Source organism: Rana temporaria, chromosome 8, assembly GCF_905171775.1.
Source record: "Rana temporaria chromosome 8, aRanTem1.1, whole genome shotgun sequence".
In the NCBI taxonomy this organism is placed as follows: Eukaryota; Metazoa; Chordata; class Amphibia; order Anura; family Ranidae; genus Rana; species Rana temporaria.
This window is the reverse complement of record NC_053496.1, coordinates 182,113,514-182,131,812: the sequence shown is the minus strand read 5'-3', so window position 1 is coordinate 182,131,812 and position 18,299 is coordinate 182,113,514. Positions and strand designations below refer to the sequence as shown.

General features: G+C 45.5%; 3 protein-coding genes across 4 annotated transcripts in view; 1 reads left to right on the top strand and 2 right to left on the bottom strand.

Moving 5' to 3' along the window:
• Nucleotides 1-18,299, top strand: part of LOC120910202 (gastrula zinc finger protein XlCGF26.1-like) — a 1,148,070-nt gene that overhangs the window by 333,121 nt on the left and 796,650 nt on the right. The window lies entirely within an intron of this gene.
• LOC120909809 (zinc finger protein 418-like) overlaps nucleotides 1-18,299 on the bottom strand; it is a 46,947-nt gene that overhangs the window by 6,944 nt on the left and 21,704 nt on the right. The gene's annotated exons all lie outside the window — the stretch shown is intronic.
• LOC120909981 (zinc finger protein 605-like) overlaps nucleotides 6,805-18,299 on the bottom strand; it is a 37,712-nt gene continuing 26,217 nt past the window's right edge. The window contains exons 1-2 of one of the 2 annotated variants that reach the window (XM_040321785.1): nucleotides 11,334-11,409; nucleotides 6,805-9,911 (exon numbers count right to left, since the gene is read on the bottom strand). In XM_040321785.1, coding sequence (XP_040177719.1) covers nucleotides 6,926-9,793 — 2,868 coding nt within the window. In that variant the 5' untranslated portion in view covers nucleotides 9,794-9,911; nucleotides 11,334-11,409 and the 3' untranslated portion in view covers nucleotides 6,805-6,925. Of the gene's footprint in view, nucleotides 9,912-11,333; nucleotides 11,410-18,299 lie in introns of those variants that run through there. The other variant, XM_040321786.1, reaches the window with a different exon arrangement.

Here is an 18,299-nt window from a genome sequence, read left to right as displayed (position 1 = left end):
TGAGGTTTATTCTGTGTGTGTAATCATCGATGTAACCTGGTTATATATATATATAAATATAAAATTATGTTTAAAAAATTTAAAATTATGGAAAGAAAATCAAACTGAAAATTGAAATACAACATAATAGGCTTTATTACAAGTAGAAGGATCTGTATTTTAGCTGTATGTGACTGGAATCGTCAAATCTCATTGGACTTTAATGCGGATACATATTTTATCTTAGTACTACCACCAGACCTGACCACCATTTTAACCACTTCTCGTCCTTAGGGCGTACCCATTCGTCCTCGGATGGCAAGGGTGATATCTCGGTCATGGCAGCAGATCGAGGTATATCTTTTTAGAGCCAGAGATTTCCTACAATGGAAATGTGATCCAAGTGGCTACACAGCCGCCCGGTCACTTTTACAGCCTCCCGCCGCCTTACCAACCTCTCCCGTCCCACCAGGGAGCCGGGTACCGATGCATCAGGTGCAGTATACAGAATGATAGGGTCTTCCTCCCCCTCTGTGAGGTCAGAAACGGGAAACTACCAAGATTTAGTCACTTCCTGTTTCATTTTGTTTGTTTACAAGCCGTTACCGGCTTGTAAACATTAGTGTTGAGCGGAATACGCCATATTCGATTTCGCGATATATCACGAATATATAGCCGAATATTCGAGAAATATTCGCTAAAATCGAATATTCGTGATATTTCATCCAAATGAAATTTTTGCAAAATTTCGCTATTGCGAATGCGAAAATAATTGCGAAATTTCGACAAGTGCGGTAGGAAATCTCTGATTGGATCATGCTGAAATCGAATATTCGTGATATATTATCGAATTTTCGCAAATGCGAATGCGAAAATGATTGCGGAATTTCGACAACTGTGGTAGGAGAACTCTGATTGGCTCTGATGCAAAAGAAGGGCGGAGAAAATAATCGCGCAATATTCCTATTGCCGAATATTCGGCAATATAAAATGATCGCTTCAGCTACTCGGCCCAAGGTCTCTAATCATACCAGCAATGCTTTTAGACGTCGATGGAGATCTCTAGGATGTGATCTGTTCTAAAAATAAAATTGAAAAAATCCGAATATTCGGAATAGCGAATATTGACCGCGAAATTCGAAACATTCGCGAATACTCGAATATGCCATATTCGAGCCGAATATTCGCAATGCGAATATTCGTGAGCAACACTAGTAAACATATTTCTTGCCCGTGAAGTAATACAATTGTGTAAGTTTTGTCACAATTCATCCTTTGTTGCCCGATGTATTGTCGTTATTCTTAAGCCTCATACACGCGGGCCAGAATCTCATCAGGAAAAAAACATTGTTTTTCCTGACGAGATTCTTGGCAACAATCTCTTGCCGCCCGAGTGTACACACACTTATTTCAAAAGGACCGCGATTCTCTTGAAAGGCAAGAACGCGGTGACATCATCTCGTACGACGAGCATGCGCTCATCACATTCAATGCCTTCGCCGCCATCTTGCTGCACCCTACCTATGCCTAGGAAGCTACCGCGCAGGCGTCAAAGTCATATCGGGCATGCGCGGGTTTCCACGGCGACAGGTAAGTATACAGACGCTCGGGTTTCTCGTTGGGAAACAGGCCGACAAGATTTACAGACGAAAAAATAGAGAGCTGGATCTCTATTTTTCTCGTCGAGATTCTGGTCAAACCTCAAAGCCTCGTACACACGCTCGGTTTACTCGGCAAGAAAGCTCTGCCAGCAGTTTTCTTGTTGGTTCTTGCAGAGAAAACCAAGCGTGTGTACGAGGCTTGAGCGTGATACCTACCTTTATTGCCCACTTGCTGTATCAATTGCCGATGTTTTCACCACATGTTGGGCAATTTCTAAGGCACCATCTGTGTGAAACCAACCCAGCACTGGTAACCACTTCCAAATGACAGCCGGACGATGGACATCATCAGGGCTGCTGTTAGAAATCACGGGGGACTACCTGGCAGGGCCTCCCCCCACCTGAATATATCAAAACAATATTTTTTACCAAAAATACATTCAAATCATTATTAGTTGGCAAAAACATAAAGTATAACCCATGTGAATTAGCCCTTAATATTTTTTATTGTATTTTTTACAAATTGTTTTAATTCCATTTTATAATTTTTTTAAACAATTTTTTATTACAATTGTTAAAAATATATATTTTTTTACAATTTATCATTTATATTTTTTTATATAGTTTTTATCTCACCAAGGGGAGCCTTGGTGAGATATCAGGGGTCTAAACAGACATCTCACATTTGAGACTTCTTCAATTCCTTTCTCTGTAGCCTCAGCTGCACTAAAGATGAATGTACAGGAGACAGAGGCTTCTCTCCATTCATAAACTGAAGCATAGTAAACAAAGTTACCCTTTCTGATGATCATGTGCTGGTCAGAGCGGAGGAAATATTTCTTCATTTTCGGGTGCCCATTCAGCTTCGCTTGCACGTTCTTCTGCCTTGGCTCAAGTCCCGGCCAGCCGCCTGCCTGTTTATCTCCTTGCCTTCCCTGGCTGGGTGACCTTCCTCCGCTCCGCACCCAGTAGTAGCCGGGGGCCCGGAGAGTAAGACTTGACAGGCAGTGAGGCGGGTGGCGGCGGCAGGCAGAGAGTCGCTGATTGCCGCCATTACTAGTAAAACAAACAAAAAAAAGATGTCCCCGGATTTCATTTTAAAAATCTGGTCACCTTATCCTGTGTGCCCGGGCCCCCTACAGGAGGACTGGTGGTCCCCCCCCCCCCCTATTAGCAGCCCTGGACATCATACGACGTTGTGGGAAGAAGCACCAATCGCGGGGGCCACACGATCGGTCACCGGACACAGGCGATGGTTTATCAGAGTACCGGCAGGCTGCGCGTACCATGTGACCACCATGACGAATCACAGCAGGCCACAGCACCAATCGCGGGGCCACATAATCGGTCACCGGCGATGGTTTATCAGAGTACCGACTGGCTGCGCGTACCATGTGACCACCATGACGAATCACAACAGGCCACAGCACCAATCGCGGGGTCACACGATCGGTCAACCGGACACAGGCGATGGTTTATCAGAGTACCGGCTCGCTGCGCGTACCATGTGACCACCATGACGAATCACAGCAGGCCACATGACGGCTGAACAAAATGGCTGGTTTCCTTTCATGCCATCCATTGTGTAAAGGTGGGCACCGCTGTGTGCCCGGACCCCCTACAGGAGGACTGGTGGTCCCCCCCTATCAGCGGCCCTTGACATCCTACGATGTCATGTGAGGAAGCACCAATCGTGGGGCCACGCGATCGGTCACAAGATACAGGCGATGGCTGATCAGAGTGCCGGATCGCTGCGCGTACCATGTGACCACAATGACGAATCACAGCAGGTCAACATGACGATTGAACAAAATGGCTGGCTTCCTTTCATGCCATCCATTGTGTAGCTAGCTGTGATTGGTCAATTTTGATCACATGGTACAGACAGGGCCAATCACAGCCCACCTGTACCATGTGATTAACCTTGTCTAATCTCAACAAAACAGACTGAATGATTCCGTTTTATTCGGTAAAAAGGCTTGTTTATACGAATGTAATTCACTGCTATAAGCAATCATAATGTGTAAAAAAAATAAATCCTGATCACTTCCCCACAGTAGTACAATGTTACTATGGTAACAATATACTGCTCTGGTCATAGTGTGTTATAAAACAATATGTAAAAAGAAAAGAAAATGTATTTTTATTTTTTTATAAAAATAATTAAAAAAATGAATAAATAAAAATAAAAAAATAAAATCCTGATCACTTCCCCACAGTAGTACAATATACTGATATAGAAAAGAAATTACCGTGCTAAGTAAAACACTAATATGAAGCTGCAACTAAAAAGTGATATACACACCAAACAGACAATAGAAAAAATGTAGTTGCGCTAAAATAAAAAACTAAATAAAAACGACACAAAACGTCAGCACGTCTCCTCTCCCGACGCGCGTTTCGTCACACAAATGACGTCGTCTGGGGACGAACTACAGAAGAATTTATTTCAATTGTGCTTTATCTTTGGACTTCACTGAACACATGATTCACACACAGCTGTTATTGTTTCATACAATTTTGTCACTTGTTATAGTTTACCGTATTTGTTATAGTTTACCGTATTTATCTTCCTATAACGCGCCCCGGCGTTTATCGCGCACCCCCAACCTAGAAGAAAAATTCCTGGAAAAAAATAAATACTTACAGTTTGGATGCCCCTCGTCGGTGTCTTGCCCGGCGTCCATCGGCGGCCTTGTCCGGTCCGGCGTTCTTCTGCGGCCATCGTGGTGTCCTCCCCGTTCTGTTCTTCAGCCGATCCCCGCTTCCCGCGCTGTGTTTGAACCACTCCGCCGCCATATACCGAGCGCAGTACACTCGGGTATACTCGGCTCCTCTCGCGTAAAGGACATACAGGACGCACAGGAGGTGACCGCGAGAGGAGCCGAGCCTGCCCGAGTATACTGAGCTCGGTATATGTCGGCGCAGTGGTTCAAACACGGCGCAGGAAGTGGGTATCGGCGTATATCGCGCACCGACGATTTTGCCCTGATTTTAAGGGCAAAAAAGTGTGCGGTATACGCCGATAAATACGGTATATAGTTTTTTATTTTAGCGCAACTACATTTTTTCTATTCTCTAGTACAATATACTGCTCTGGTCATAGTGAGTTAAAAAAAGATTGCAAAAAAAAATGTATTACATTTTTTTTTATATAAAAAAATGTATAAATTAAAATAAAAAAAATAAAAACATTTATTATTATTATACAGATTTATATAACGCCAACAGGTTAGGCAGCGCTTAACAATATAGAAGGGAGACAGTACAATTACGATACAATAAAATACAAGAAGGGACCGCCTCGTAAGAATATATTTTTGTGACTTTTTTTATTTCTTAATTTTCTGAAAATTGTGGAAAAAAAATGACAACATCAAAAAAAAAGTGACTTTTTTTATTTCTTCATTTTCCGAAAAATCGTGGCAAAAAATGACAACATCAAAAAAAAAATATATATATATATATATATATATATCAGACTGTCTACTTTCCAAAAAGGAGGTCATTAGGGGGGGCGGAGTTTGTACTGTCCTGGCATTTTCAGCCCTCAAGAAACATCAGTACATCGGGATTGATCAATTTTCAGATATACACCAAAAGTATTGGGACGCCTGCCTTTACACGCACATGAACGTTAATGGCATCCCAGTCTTGGTCCTTGAGGTTCAATATTGAGTTGGCCCCGCCCTTTGCGGCTATAACAGCTTCAACTCTTCTGGGAAGGCCTTCCACAAGGTTCAGGAGGGTGTCTATGGGAATGTTTGACCACTCTTTCCAGAAGCGCGTTTGTGAGGTCAGGCACTGATGTTGGACGAGAAGGCCTGGCTCGCAGTCTGCGCTCTAATTCATCCCAAAAGGTGTTCTGTCGGGTTGAGGTCAGGACTCTGTGCAGGCCAAGTCAAGTTCCTCCACCCCAAACTCGCTCATCCATGTCTTTATGGACCTTGCTTTGTGTACTGGTCCAAATCATTTGGTAGAGGGGGGATTATGGTGTGGGGTTTGTTTTTCAGGGGTTGGGCTTGTCCCCTCAGGGGTTGGGCTTGTTCCTTTAGGGGTTGGGCTTGGCCCCTCAGGGGTTGGGCTTGGCCCCTTAGTTCCAGTGAAGGGAACTCTTAAGGCATCAGCATACCAAGACATTTTGGACTATTTCACGCTCCCAACTTTATGGGAACAGTTTGGGGACGGCCCCTTCCTGTTCCAACATGACTGCCCACCAGTGCACACAGCAAGGTCCACAATGTCTTGGTAGGCTGACGCTAATCTAATTTTGTAAATTAGAAATCCGGAAATTCGAAAATTAGTACATTCGGAATTTTTTCGAATTTACGAATACAAGTGGAACCTCGGATTGCGAGTAACGCGGTTAACGAGCGTTTCTCAATAAGAGCGCTGTGTATTTTTAAAGATACTGGGGTAGATTCAGAGAGAAGATACAACGGCGTATCGCCGTCGTATGTCTGAGTCTGGCCGGTCGTATCTATGCGCCTGATTCATAGAATCAGTTACGCATAGATTTCCCTAGGATCCGACCGGCTTAAGTGTCTTACACCGTCGTATCTTAGGCTGCATATTTACGCTGGCCACTAGGTGGCGCTTCCATAGATTTACGCAAGTAATATGCAAATGAGCTAGATACGCCGATACAGAAACGTACGTCCGGCCGGCGCAATTTTTTTTTACGTCTTTTACGTTTGGCTTTTTTTGGCGTATAGTTACCCCTGCTATATGAGGCGTATCCTATGTTAAGTATGGACGTCGTTCCCGCGTCGAGTTTTGAAAATTTTACGTCGTTTGCGTAAGTCGTTGGCGAATAGGGCTGGACGTCATTTACGTTCACGTCGAAAGCAATGACGATTTGCGGCGTAATTTCGAGCATGCGCACTGGGATTTTTTCACGTAAAAAACGTCAAATACGCGGGGGTCACAGTTAATATACATAAAACTCGCCTACATCATCCACATTTGAATTAGGCGGGCTTACGCCGACACAGATACGTTACGCCGCCGTAACTAAGGGCGCAAGTTGTATTTGAATACAGAACTTGCGCCCTAAATTACGGCGGCGTAACGTATCTGAGATACGTTACGCCGGGCGGACAGATAGACCGCTCTCCGGCGCCCCCACCTCGCCTCTGGCCACATGCGGTATTGCACACCATTGAAGTCAATGCAGAGCGAATTATTTTCGTTTCCATTGACTTCAATGGGGGAACTCGCTTTGATATGCGAGTGCTTTGGATTACGAGCATTCACCTGGAACGGATTATCCTCGTAATTCGAGGTTCCACTGTATGTCGGAATTCGTTAAAAAACTCAGTCGGAAAGAAAGGAATTGCACACGTCTATAAAACATCTCCCGCACTCTGAAGACACTGAGGGGGCTTTGCGGCGTGTACTTTCAGGTGTTTAAAAAGCGAGTATTTCTCGAAGAAAGTTTTCCCGCACTCCGAGCATGAATACGGACGCTCGCCCTTGTGAATTCTCTGGTGTCTAAGAAAGTTTCTTTTGTCGGTAAAACTTCTTCCGCACTCTGAACAGGAAAAGGGACGCTCGCCCGTGTGAATTCTCTGATGCCTAACAAGGTCTACTTTCAGGGTGAAACACTTCCCGCACTCTGAACACGAATGAGGACGCTCGCCCGTGTGAGTTTTCTGATGCTTAACGATGTATGCTTTGCTAGTGAAACATCTCCCGCACTCTAAACATGAATAGGGACGCTCGCCCGTGTGAGTTCTCTGGTGCCCGAGAAGGTTTACTTTGTTAGTAAAACATTTCCCGCACTCTGCACACGAAAAAGGCTGCTCCCCTGTGTGAGTTCTCTGGTGTGCAATAAGCTTTTCTTTTTTATCGAAAGATTGTCCGCACTCTGAACATAAATAAGGACGCTCGCCTGTATGAATTCTCTGGTGTTTAAGAAGGTCCCCTTTCTTAATGAAACCTTTCCCGCACTCTGAACAGGAATGAGGACGCTCGCCTGTATGAATTCTCTGGTGTTTAAAAAGGTCCCCTTTCTTAATGAAACCCTTCCCGCACTCTGAACAGGAATGAGGCCGCTCCCCTGTGTGAATTTTCTGGTGTAGAACAAGGTTTCCTCTGTCAATGAAGCCTTTCCCGCACTCTGAACAGGAAAAAGGGCGCTCGCCTGTGTGAACTCTCTGGTGTACAACAAGGCTGCCTCTGTCAATGAAGCCTTTTCCGCACTCTGAACAGGAAAAAGGGCGCTCGCCTGTGTGACCCCTCTGGTGCACAAGGAGGGTGATTTTCTGTGCGAAACATTTCCCGCACTCTAAACAGGAAAAAGGGCGCTCACCTGTGTGACTTCTCTGGTGTGTAAGAAGGGAGATTTTCTGTGTAAAACCTTTCCCGCACTCTAAACAAGAAAAAGGACGTTCGCCCGTGTGACTCCTCTGGTGTGTTACAAGGAAGGCTTTCTGTGTAAAACTTTTCCCACACTCTGAACAGGAATACGGACAATCGCCAGAGTGAGTTCTCTGGTGATTAACCAGGTAAATCTTCTTCGCAAAACGCTTCCCACACTCCGAACAGGAAAAGGGAAAATCACCAGTGTGAATTTTCTGGTGACTAACCAGGTAAGTCTTCCTAGCAAAACTTTTCCCGCACTCGGAACAGGAAAACGGACAATCACCCGTGTGAATTTTCTGGTGATTATCGAGGTAAACTTTCTTAGCAAAACTTCTCCCGCACTCTGAACAGGAGAATGGACGATCGCTAATGTGAATTCTCTGGTGATTAACCAGGTAAGCCTTCTTAGCGAAATGTTTTCCACACTCTGAACATGAAAAAACATGTTCATTGTGAGAACTTGGGCAGATATCTGAAGTCATAGTATGGGATGGATGGACATCCGATGTCATAGTGTGGGATAGATGGACATCTGAGGTCATAGTATGGGATAGATGGACATCTGATGTCATAGTAGGGGATAGATGGTCATTTGATGTCATAGTACGGGATTTATCAGAAGGTTCCTCGGGATTAGAAGGTTTCATTGATCTTAGATGGACATCTGAGGTCATAGTATGGGATAGATGGACATCTGAGGTCATAGTATGGGATTTATCAGAAGGTTCCTCAGGATTAGAAGGATCCATTGGTCTTAGATGGACATCTGAAGTCATAGTATAGGATTTATCAGAAGGTTCCTCGGGATTAGAAGGTTTCATTGATCTTAGATGGACATCCGATGTCATAGTATGGGATAGATGGACATCTGAGGTCATAATTTGTGATTTATCAGAAGATTCCTCGAGATTAGAAGGACCCATTGATCTTAGATGGACATCTGAGGTCATAGTATGAGAATTATCAGAAGGTTCCTCAGGATTAGAAGGATTCATTGATCTTAGATGGACATCCAAGGTCATATTATGGGATTCATCAGAAGATTCCTCAGAATTAGAAGGTTTCATTGATCTTAGATGGACATCTGATGTCATAGTATGGGATTTATCAGAAGATTCCTCGGGATTAGAAGGATCAATTGATCTTAGATGGACATATGAAGTCATAGTTTGTGATTTATCAGAAGATTCCACATGATTAGAAGGTTTCATTGATCTTAGATGGACATCTGATGTCATAGTATGGGGTTGATCAGAAGGTTCCTCAAGTTTCAAAGGACCCATTGATCTTAGATGGACATCTGATGTCATAGTATGGGATTGATCAGAAGGTTCCTCAAGTTTCAAAGGACCCATTGATCTTAGATGGACATCTGATGTCATAGTATGGGATAGATGGACATCTGAAGTCATAGAATGGGATATATGAGAAGGTTCCTCAGGATTAGAAGGACCCATTGATCTTAGATGGACATCTGAGGTCATAGTGTGGGATTTATCAGAAGGTTCCTCAGGATTAGAAGGACCCATTGATCTTAGATGGACATCTGAATTCATAGTATGGGATTTATGAGAAGGTTGCTCAGGATTAGAAGGACCCATTGATCTTAGATGGACATCTGAAGTCATAGAATGGGATATATGAGAAGGTTCCTCAGGATTAGAAGGACCCATTGATCTTAGATGAACATCTGATGTCATAGTATGGGATAGATGGACATCTGAAGTCATAGAATGGGATATATGAGATGGTTCCTCAGGATTAGAAGGACCCATTGATCTTAGATGAACATCTGAAGTCATAGTATGGGGTTTATCAGAGGATTCCTCAGGATTAGAAGGATCCATACATTTTTAATTCAAGTATTACTTTTGGAGAATATTGGGCAACGTCACTGTCTTCTGCAGTCCAATCTGGAGATACAATAAGATAACTCTCTGACGTATTTAACTTCCAAGAGTCCATCTGTTGGAACACAAATTTTGAATATATGTTACGTTTGTCTTTTACGTCTTCCATTCAGGAGTCGTGTATATCAGTACAGCATTCAGAACTTTCTCCGAGCTCCGACACTGAATTAGATAAAATCAGAATAATATAATTAAGATATAACTAAGCACACATTACAAAAGAACTCTAATATACATTATATTATGTGCGTAGCAGTACCGTATTTTCCGGCGTATAAGACGACCTTTTAAGCTTAAAAATATCCCCCAAAAATCGGGGGGTCGTCTTATATGCCGGGTATTATACCTGTATGCAGAGTCAGTCTGCGGGCGTCCATTGCTCAAAAGCCGCGCCTCCTCTGTTCAAAAGCTGTGCCTCCTCCTTGTCCTGTTCCGTGATAGGCGGAACTCTCAGTTTCCCAGCAGAGCCTGTGTTCAGCGTTCCGCCTATCACGGATGTCGTCTCGTTCGTGGCCGAGGACATCCGTGATAGGCGGAACACTGAACACAGGCTCTGCTGGGAAACTGAGTGTTCCGCCTATCACGGAACAGGAAGAGGAGGAGGCGCGGCTTTTGAACAATGGACGCCTGCAGTCTGACTCTGCATGACAAGGGATAAGGTATGGAGATCAGCAAAGTGAGGCATGTAATGGGCACAGTGAGGTGAGGCATGTAATGGGCACAGTGAGGTGAGGCATGTAATGGGCACAGTGAGGTAAGGCATGCAATGGGCACAGTGAGGTGAGGCATGTAATGGGCACAGTGAGGTGAGGCATGTAATGGGCACAGTGAGGTGAGCCATGTAATGGGCACAGTGAGGTGAGCCATGTAATGGGCACAGTGAAGTGAGGCATGTAATTGGCACAGTGAGGTGAGGCATGTAATTGGCACAGTGAGGTGAGGCATGTAATGGGCACGGTTAGGCATGTAATGGGCATAGTGAGGTGAGGCATGTAATGGGCACAGTGAGGTGAGGCATGTAATTGGCACAGTGAGGTGAGGCATGTAATGGGCACAGTGAGGTGAGGCACGTAATGGGCACAGTGAGGTGAGGCATGTAATGGGCACAGTGAGGTGAGGCACGTAATGGGCACCGTGAGGTGAGGCATGTAATGGGCACGGTGAGGAATGTAATTGGCACCGTGAGGTGAGGCATGTAATGGGCACAGTGAGGTAAGGCATGTAATGGGCACAGTGAGGTGAGGCATGTAATGGGCACAGTGAGGTAAGGCATGTAATTGGCACTAGTCGGAAGGGGGGTAGTCTTATACGGCGAGTATATCCCAAAACCAACCTTTTAGCTGGAAAATAAGGGGGTCGCTTTATACGCCGGCAAATACGGTAAGTATTGTAAATAGAAGACGTCACAGTGACTATGGAGGAAGAGGACGGACATGACGGGGTTACTGGGTGTAAATATAATATAATATCTTATTACCTGCTCTGCGTCATCCAGCTATGTTTGCTCTCCATTCTCTCCCCCGGGTTTTCCTGTCTTTATAACTTCCTGTCTTTGTGTGACATCACTTCCTGTTCTTACTCTACATCACTTCCTGTCTGAGCGGGAAACACGGTAAGTGATATCGCCATCTTGTGATGATTTTCTTAACTGCACCCTACGTTCCGTTTTAATATTTTCCCTGCGTCCTTGTAGTTCATTCTTCCGTTACATGAATGTACGGAGAAGAAGCAGACCTCCCATTAACCCTATCAAAGAATGATGACGAGGTGTGGCCCAGATTCTCAAAGGGCTTACGACGGCGCAACGCCATGTACGCCGTCGTAAGTCCTAATCTGGGCCGTCGTATCTATGCGACTGATTCTTAGAATCAGTTACGCATAGATATCCATTAGATCCGACAGGCTTAAGACTCTTACGCCGTCGGATCTTAACTGCAATTTTTTTTTGTCCGCTAGGTGTCGTCTCCGTCGTTTTCCCCGTCGAGTATGCAAATTAGCTAGATACGCGAATTCCCTTAGTATAGGATTTATCAGAAGGTTCCTCAGGATTAGAAGGTTTCATTGATCTTAGATGGACATCTGAGGTCATAGTATGGGATAGATGGACATCTGAGGTGATAGTATGGGATAGATGGACATCTGATGTCATAGTATGGGATAGATGGACATCTGATGTCATAGTATGGGATTTATCAGAAGATTCCTCGGGATTAGAAGGATCAATTGATCTTAGATGGACATATGAAGTCATAGTTTGTGATTTATCAGAAGATTCCACATGATTAGAAGGTTTCATTGATCTTAGATGGACATCTGAAGTCATAGTATGGGATTTATCAGAAGATTCCTCGGGATTTGAAGGACCCATTGATCTTAGATGGACATCTGATGTCATAGTATGGGATATATCAGAAGATTCCTCGGGATTTGAAGGACCCATTGATCTTAGATGGACATCTGAAGTCATAGTATGGGATTTATCAGAAGATTCCTCGGGATCGACGCGCGGTCGACGCAGTGAAGTTACGACGTTTAAGTTAGGTTTGCGCGGCGTAAAGTTGCCCCTGCTATATGAGGGGCAACCAATGTTAAGTACGGCCGTCGTTCCCGCGACGAAATTTATAAATTTACGTCGTTTGCGTAAGTCGTCCGTGAATGGGGCTGGACGCCATTTACGTTCACGTCGAAACCAATGACGTCCTTGCGACGTCATTTGGAGCAATGCACCCTGGGATATTTTTTACGGACGGCGCATGCGCAGTACGTTCAGCGCGGGAACGCGCTTAATTTAAATGCTCCACGCCCCCTACCCGGCTAATTTGAATTAGGCGGGCTTGCGCCGGGTCATTTACGCTACGCCGCCGCAACTTTACAGGCAAGTTCTTTGAGAATAAAGCACTTGCCTGTAAAACTTGCGGCGGCGTAACGTAAATGAGATACGTTACGCCCGCCCAGTTTTGCGCAATTGTACGAGAATCTGGCCCGTGTAAGTTTAAGGACAAGTAAGGTGTTCAGTCTCATGGGTATTTCTCATTTTCAAGACCAGTAAATGTCACCTTATCAAGGGTAGTTTCACGAAAAATGCCAGTTCGTTGGAGTGGTAAAAACACGTAGTTGAGCAAAGAAAATAGGAAAAATAGGTAGAAACAAAGAGGAAAAGGACCAGACAATAAAAAGGGAGGCCAGGGGTTGCACTAGGAACGGGGAAGGGTGGGTTTGGGGGATCCCGTGAGATCCAGCCAGCAGTAATGTCCCTCAAGCTCAGGTGTAGTCAATTATGGCCCTCCAGCTGTGGTGAAACTACAAATCCCATCATGCCTCTGCCTCTAGGAGTCATGCCTGTGCTTGTCAGGGTCTTGCAATGTCTCATGGGACTTGTAGTTCCAAAATGGCCTGGAGGGCCGAGGTTGCCTACCTCTGCTCTCAGTTACAATGCGAGAAGGTCTACGTCTAGACGCATGTGATCATTGTAGTACAGCCATGGGCTCTAGACCCTCAAATATTTTGCATGAGTATCATTACGTTCCATACGGAGGTCAGCGTTTCGGGTACCATGGTCCTCATAAGCCTCTATTTGACCTCAGAAAATGTTGTGATGGACATCTCCAGGCTTTAGCTAAGGTCTGCCAGGCTGCCAAGAACACAAATACCACCATCTGACTCTGAGGTTTATTTCGGTGTGGTAAAGGTCACCAATGATGGGTCACTATTCTTTCCACTGACACCAATGATGGGACACTATTCTTCCCACTGACACCAATGATGGGTCACTATTCTTTGCACTGACACCAATGATGGGTCACTATTCTTTCCACTGACACCAATGATGGGACACTATTTTTTCCACTGACACCAATGATGGGACACTATTCTTCCCACTGACACCAATGATGGGTCACTATTCTTTCCACTGACACCAATGATGGGACACTATTCTTTGCACTGACACCAATGATGGGTCACTATTCTTCCCACTGACACCAATGATGGGTCACTATTCGTTCCACTGACACCAATGATGGGCCACTATTCGTTCCACTGACACCAATGATGGGTCACTATTCCTCCCACTGACATCAATGATGGGACACTATTCTTTCCACTGACACCGATGATGGGACACTATTCTTTCCACTGACACCAATGATGGGTCATTATTCTTTCCACTGACATCAATGATGGGTCACTATTCTTTGCACTGACACCAATGATGGGTCACTATTCTTTCCACTGACACCAATGATGGGACACTATTCTTTGCACTGACACCAATGATGGGTCACTATTCTTTGCACTGACACCAATGATGGGTCACTATTCTTTCCACTGACACCAATGATGGGACACTATTTTTTCCACTGACACCAATGATGGGACACTATTCTTCCCACTGACACCAATGATGGGTCACTATTCTTTCCACTGACACCAATGATGGGACACTATTCTTTGCACTGACACCAATGATGGGTCACTATTCTTCCCACTGACACCAATGATGGGTCACTATTCGTTCCACTGACACCAATGATGGGCCACTATTCGTTCCACTGACACCAATGATGGGTCACTATTCCTCCCACTGACATCAATGATGGGACACTATTCTTTCCACTGACACCGATGATGGGACACTATTCTTTCCACTGACACCAATGATGGGTCATTATTCTTTCCACTGACATCAATGATGGGTCACTATTCTTTGCACTGACACCAATGATGGGTCACTATTCTTTCCACTGACACCAATGATGGGACACTATTCTTTGCACTGACACCAATGATGGGTCACTATTCTTTCCACTGACACCAATGATGGGTCACTATTCTTTGCACTGACACCAATGATGGGTCGCTATTCTTCCCACTGACACCAATGATGGGTCACTATTCATCCCACTGACACCAATGATGGGCCACTATTCTTTCCACTGACACCAATGATGGGACACTATTCCCCCCCACTGACACCAATGATGGGTCACTATTCCTCCCACTGACACCAATGATGGGTCACTATTCCTCCCACTGACACCAATGATGGGACACTATTCCTCCTACTGACACCAATGACGGGTCACTATTCTTTCCACTGACACCAATGATGGGCCACTATTCTTTCCACTGACACCAATGATAGGGCACTATTCCTCCCACTGACACCAATGACGGGTCACTATTCCTCCCACTGACACCAATGATGGGCCACTATTCTTTCCACTGACACCAATGATGGGACACTATTCCCCCCCACTGACACCAATGATGGGTCACTATTCCTCCCACTGACACCAATGATGAGTCACTATTCCTCCCACTGACACCAATGATGAGTCACTATTCCTCCCACTGACACCAATGATGGGACACTATTCCTCCTACTGACACCAATGACGGGTCACTATTCTTTCCACTGACACCAATGATGGGCCACTATTCTTTCCACTGACACCAATGATGGGTCACTATTCCTCCCACTGACACCAATGATGGGACACTATTCCTCCTACTGACACCAATGACGGGTCACTATTCTTTCCACTGACACCAATGACGGGTCACTATTCTTTCCACTGACACCAATGATGGGCCACTATTCTTTCCACTGACACCAATGATGGGACACTATTCCCCCCACTGACACCAATGATGGGTCACTATTCTTTCCACTGACACCAATGATGGGCCACTATTCTTTCCACTGACACCAATGATGGGACACTATTCACATCGCCCAATGATATCATCCCCACCAAACTGCTGAAGGAATGTGCCGACATCCTGGCACCACCCATCACACAGCTTATAAACCAGTCATTTAAGGAAGGCACAGTGCCATCCCTGTTGAAAGAGGGCACAATCCAGCCCATCTTGAAAAAACCTAACCTGGATCCCAAGGACCCAACTCACCGCCGTCCCATAACAGGCCTAAATGTTCTCTCCAAGATAATGGAGAAAGTAGTGGTACAACAGCTGCAACAGCATCTAGATACCCACAATCTACTGGATCCATTACAATCAGGCTTCCGTCCCGGACACGGGACAGAAACGGCCTTACTCAAAATATGGGACGATGCCCTCGAGGCCGCAGACGAAGGAGAATCTTGTCTCCTGGTTCTGCTGGACCTAAGCGCAGCCTTTGACACAGTAGACCACAAACTGTTACTGATGCGACTAGCCAAGGTAGCAGAAGTCGCAGAAGGTGATTTACCATGGTTTTCTTCCTTTCTTGAAAACCGTTCACAAACAGTTAAATTGGGTTGTTTCACGTCGGAAAAGCGCACGGTGTCATGTGGAGTCCCCCAAGGATCCCCCCTATCACCGGTGCTTTTCAACATCTATCTTCGCCCTCTCTTTGATATTATCAGTAGCCAAGAACTACTCTATCACTCTTATGCAGACGATACGCAACTGTATTTTCGCATCTGCAACAAAAAGGATCATCATCCCAGTTTAGAGAAATGTCTCTCTTTGATAGAAAACTGGATGACTAAGAGTTATCTTAAACTCAACAGTTCCAAAACAGAACTCCTTATGTTTCACGCCAGCCGAAAGAGTCAACTGGCAACAACCTGGACACCCCCGCCCATTCTGGGCCAAATCATCACCCCTAGCTCCAAAGTCAAAAGTCTCGGGGTCATCTTCGACACCTTCATGACAATGGACGCACAAATAGGGTCAGTAGTCAGCGGAGCGCACCATCTGTTGCGCCTACTACGCAGACTTATTCCATTTATCCCCAAAGAAGACGTAGCAGTCGTGGTGGGAACAATCGTGAATTCCAGACTGGACTATGCTAACGCCCTGTACCTCGGGCTCCCCAAGTACCAAATCGCTCGTCTTCAAGTCGTTCAGAAAACGGCCGCCAGACTGGTGACTGGGAAAAAAAAAATGGGAATCAATCTCACCTTCGTTGAGAACCCTTCACTGGCTGCCAGTAAAAGACAGAATTGCATTTAAAGCACTCTGCCTGACACATAAGTGCATCCATGGGAAGGCTCCGCAATATCTTTGCGACAAGATAGAACCTCACAATTCGAATCGCGTTCTGCGATCCACCGACCAAAATCTGGTCAGGGTACCAAAAACCAAATACAAGTCCAAAGGAGAAAGAAGGTTTGCTTTTCAGGGTCCTAGACTATGGAACGCTTTACCAACCAGCATTCGGTTGGAGGAAAACCACCTGACTTTCAGAAGACGGATCAAAACTCTGCTCTTTTGATGTCATGAGACACGAACAACTAGCGCCCAGAAGCGACTCAGTTCGCATGCGCCGCGCTTTATAAGTTTTTCATTCATTCATTCATTCATTCCACTGACACCAATGATGGGACACTATTCATTCCACTGACCCAAATAATGGGGACTATTTCGTCCAACGTTACCCAAGACGGGATACTCTTCATCCCTCAGACACCGACAATATTGAGCTTCCTCCAGTCTCCAACAACAAAGCCTCCCATTGGTTACGGGCGAGATTGATATGTAAAACTGTACGAGTGGCTGTGGGGCAATGGGGGGGAGGGGGGGGAGGTAGCGAGGACAAATATGGATATGTGATCGGGGTCATAGACCAGCTTCAGACTCGTTTATATACCTTTTTCTTGGGCTAAAGAGTTGTGTGAACACTTGGAGGTGGCCAACCAAACGTCGTTCCAATCCTGGTCGGTCAAGGGCAGTGCCCAAGTCCTTTTCTCACTTGCCCGTGTAGGAAAGTCTACCAGGCCAAGAGAGTCTATGAGTGAAGCATAGAGAACGGACACTAGGGCCCAGATTCTGAAAGGGCTTACGACGGCGCAACGCCATGTGCGCCGTCGTAAGTCCTAATCTGGGCCGTCGTATCTATGCGACTGATTCTTAGAATCAGTTACGCATAGATATCCATTAGATCTGACCGGCGTAAGGCTCTTACGCTGTCGGATCTTAAATGCGATTTTTTTTCCCGCCGCTAGGTGTCGCCTCCGTCGTTTTCCCCGATCGAGTATGCAAATTAGCAAAATACGCGAATTCCCGAACGTACGCCCGACCGACGCAGTGAAGTTACGACGTTTTACGTAAGATTTGCGACGCGTAAAGTTGCCCCTGGGTCTATGGGGCGCAGTCAATGTTAAGTATGGCCGTCGTTCCCGCGTCGAAATTTGAAAATTTACGTCGTTTGCCTAAGTCGTCCGTGAATGGCGCTGGACGCCATTTACGTTAACGTCGGAAACCAATGACGTCCTTGCGACGTCATTTGGCGCAATGCACGTCGGTAAATTTTAGGGACGGCGCATGGGCAGTACGTTCGGCGCGGGAACGCGCCTAATTTAAATGATCCACGCCCCCCCTACCCGGATCATTTGAATTAGGCGGGCTTGCGCCGGAGGATTTACGCTACGCCGCCGCAACTTTACAGGCAAGTGCTTTGTGAATCAAGCACTTGCCCGTAAAACTAGCGGCG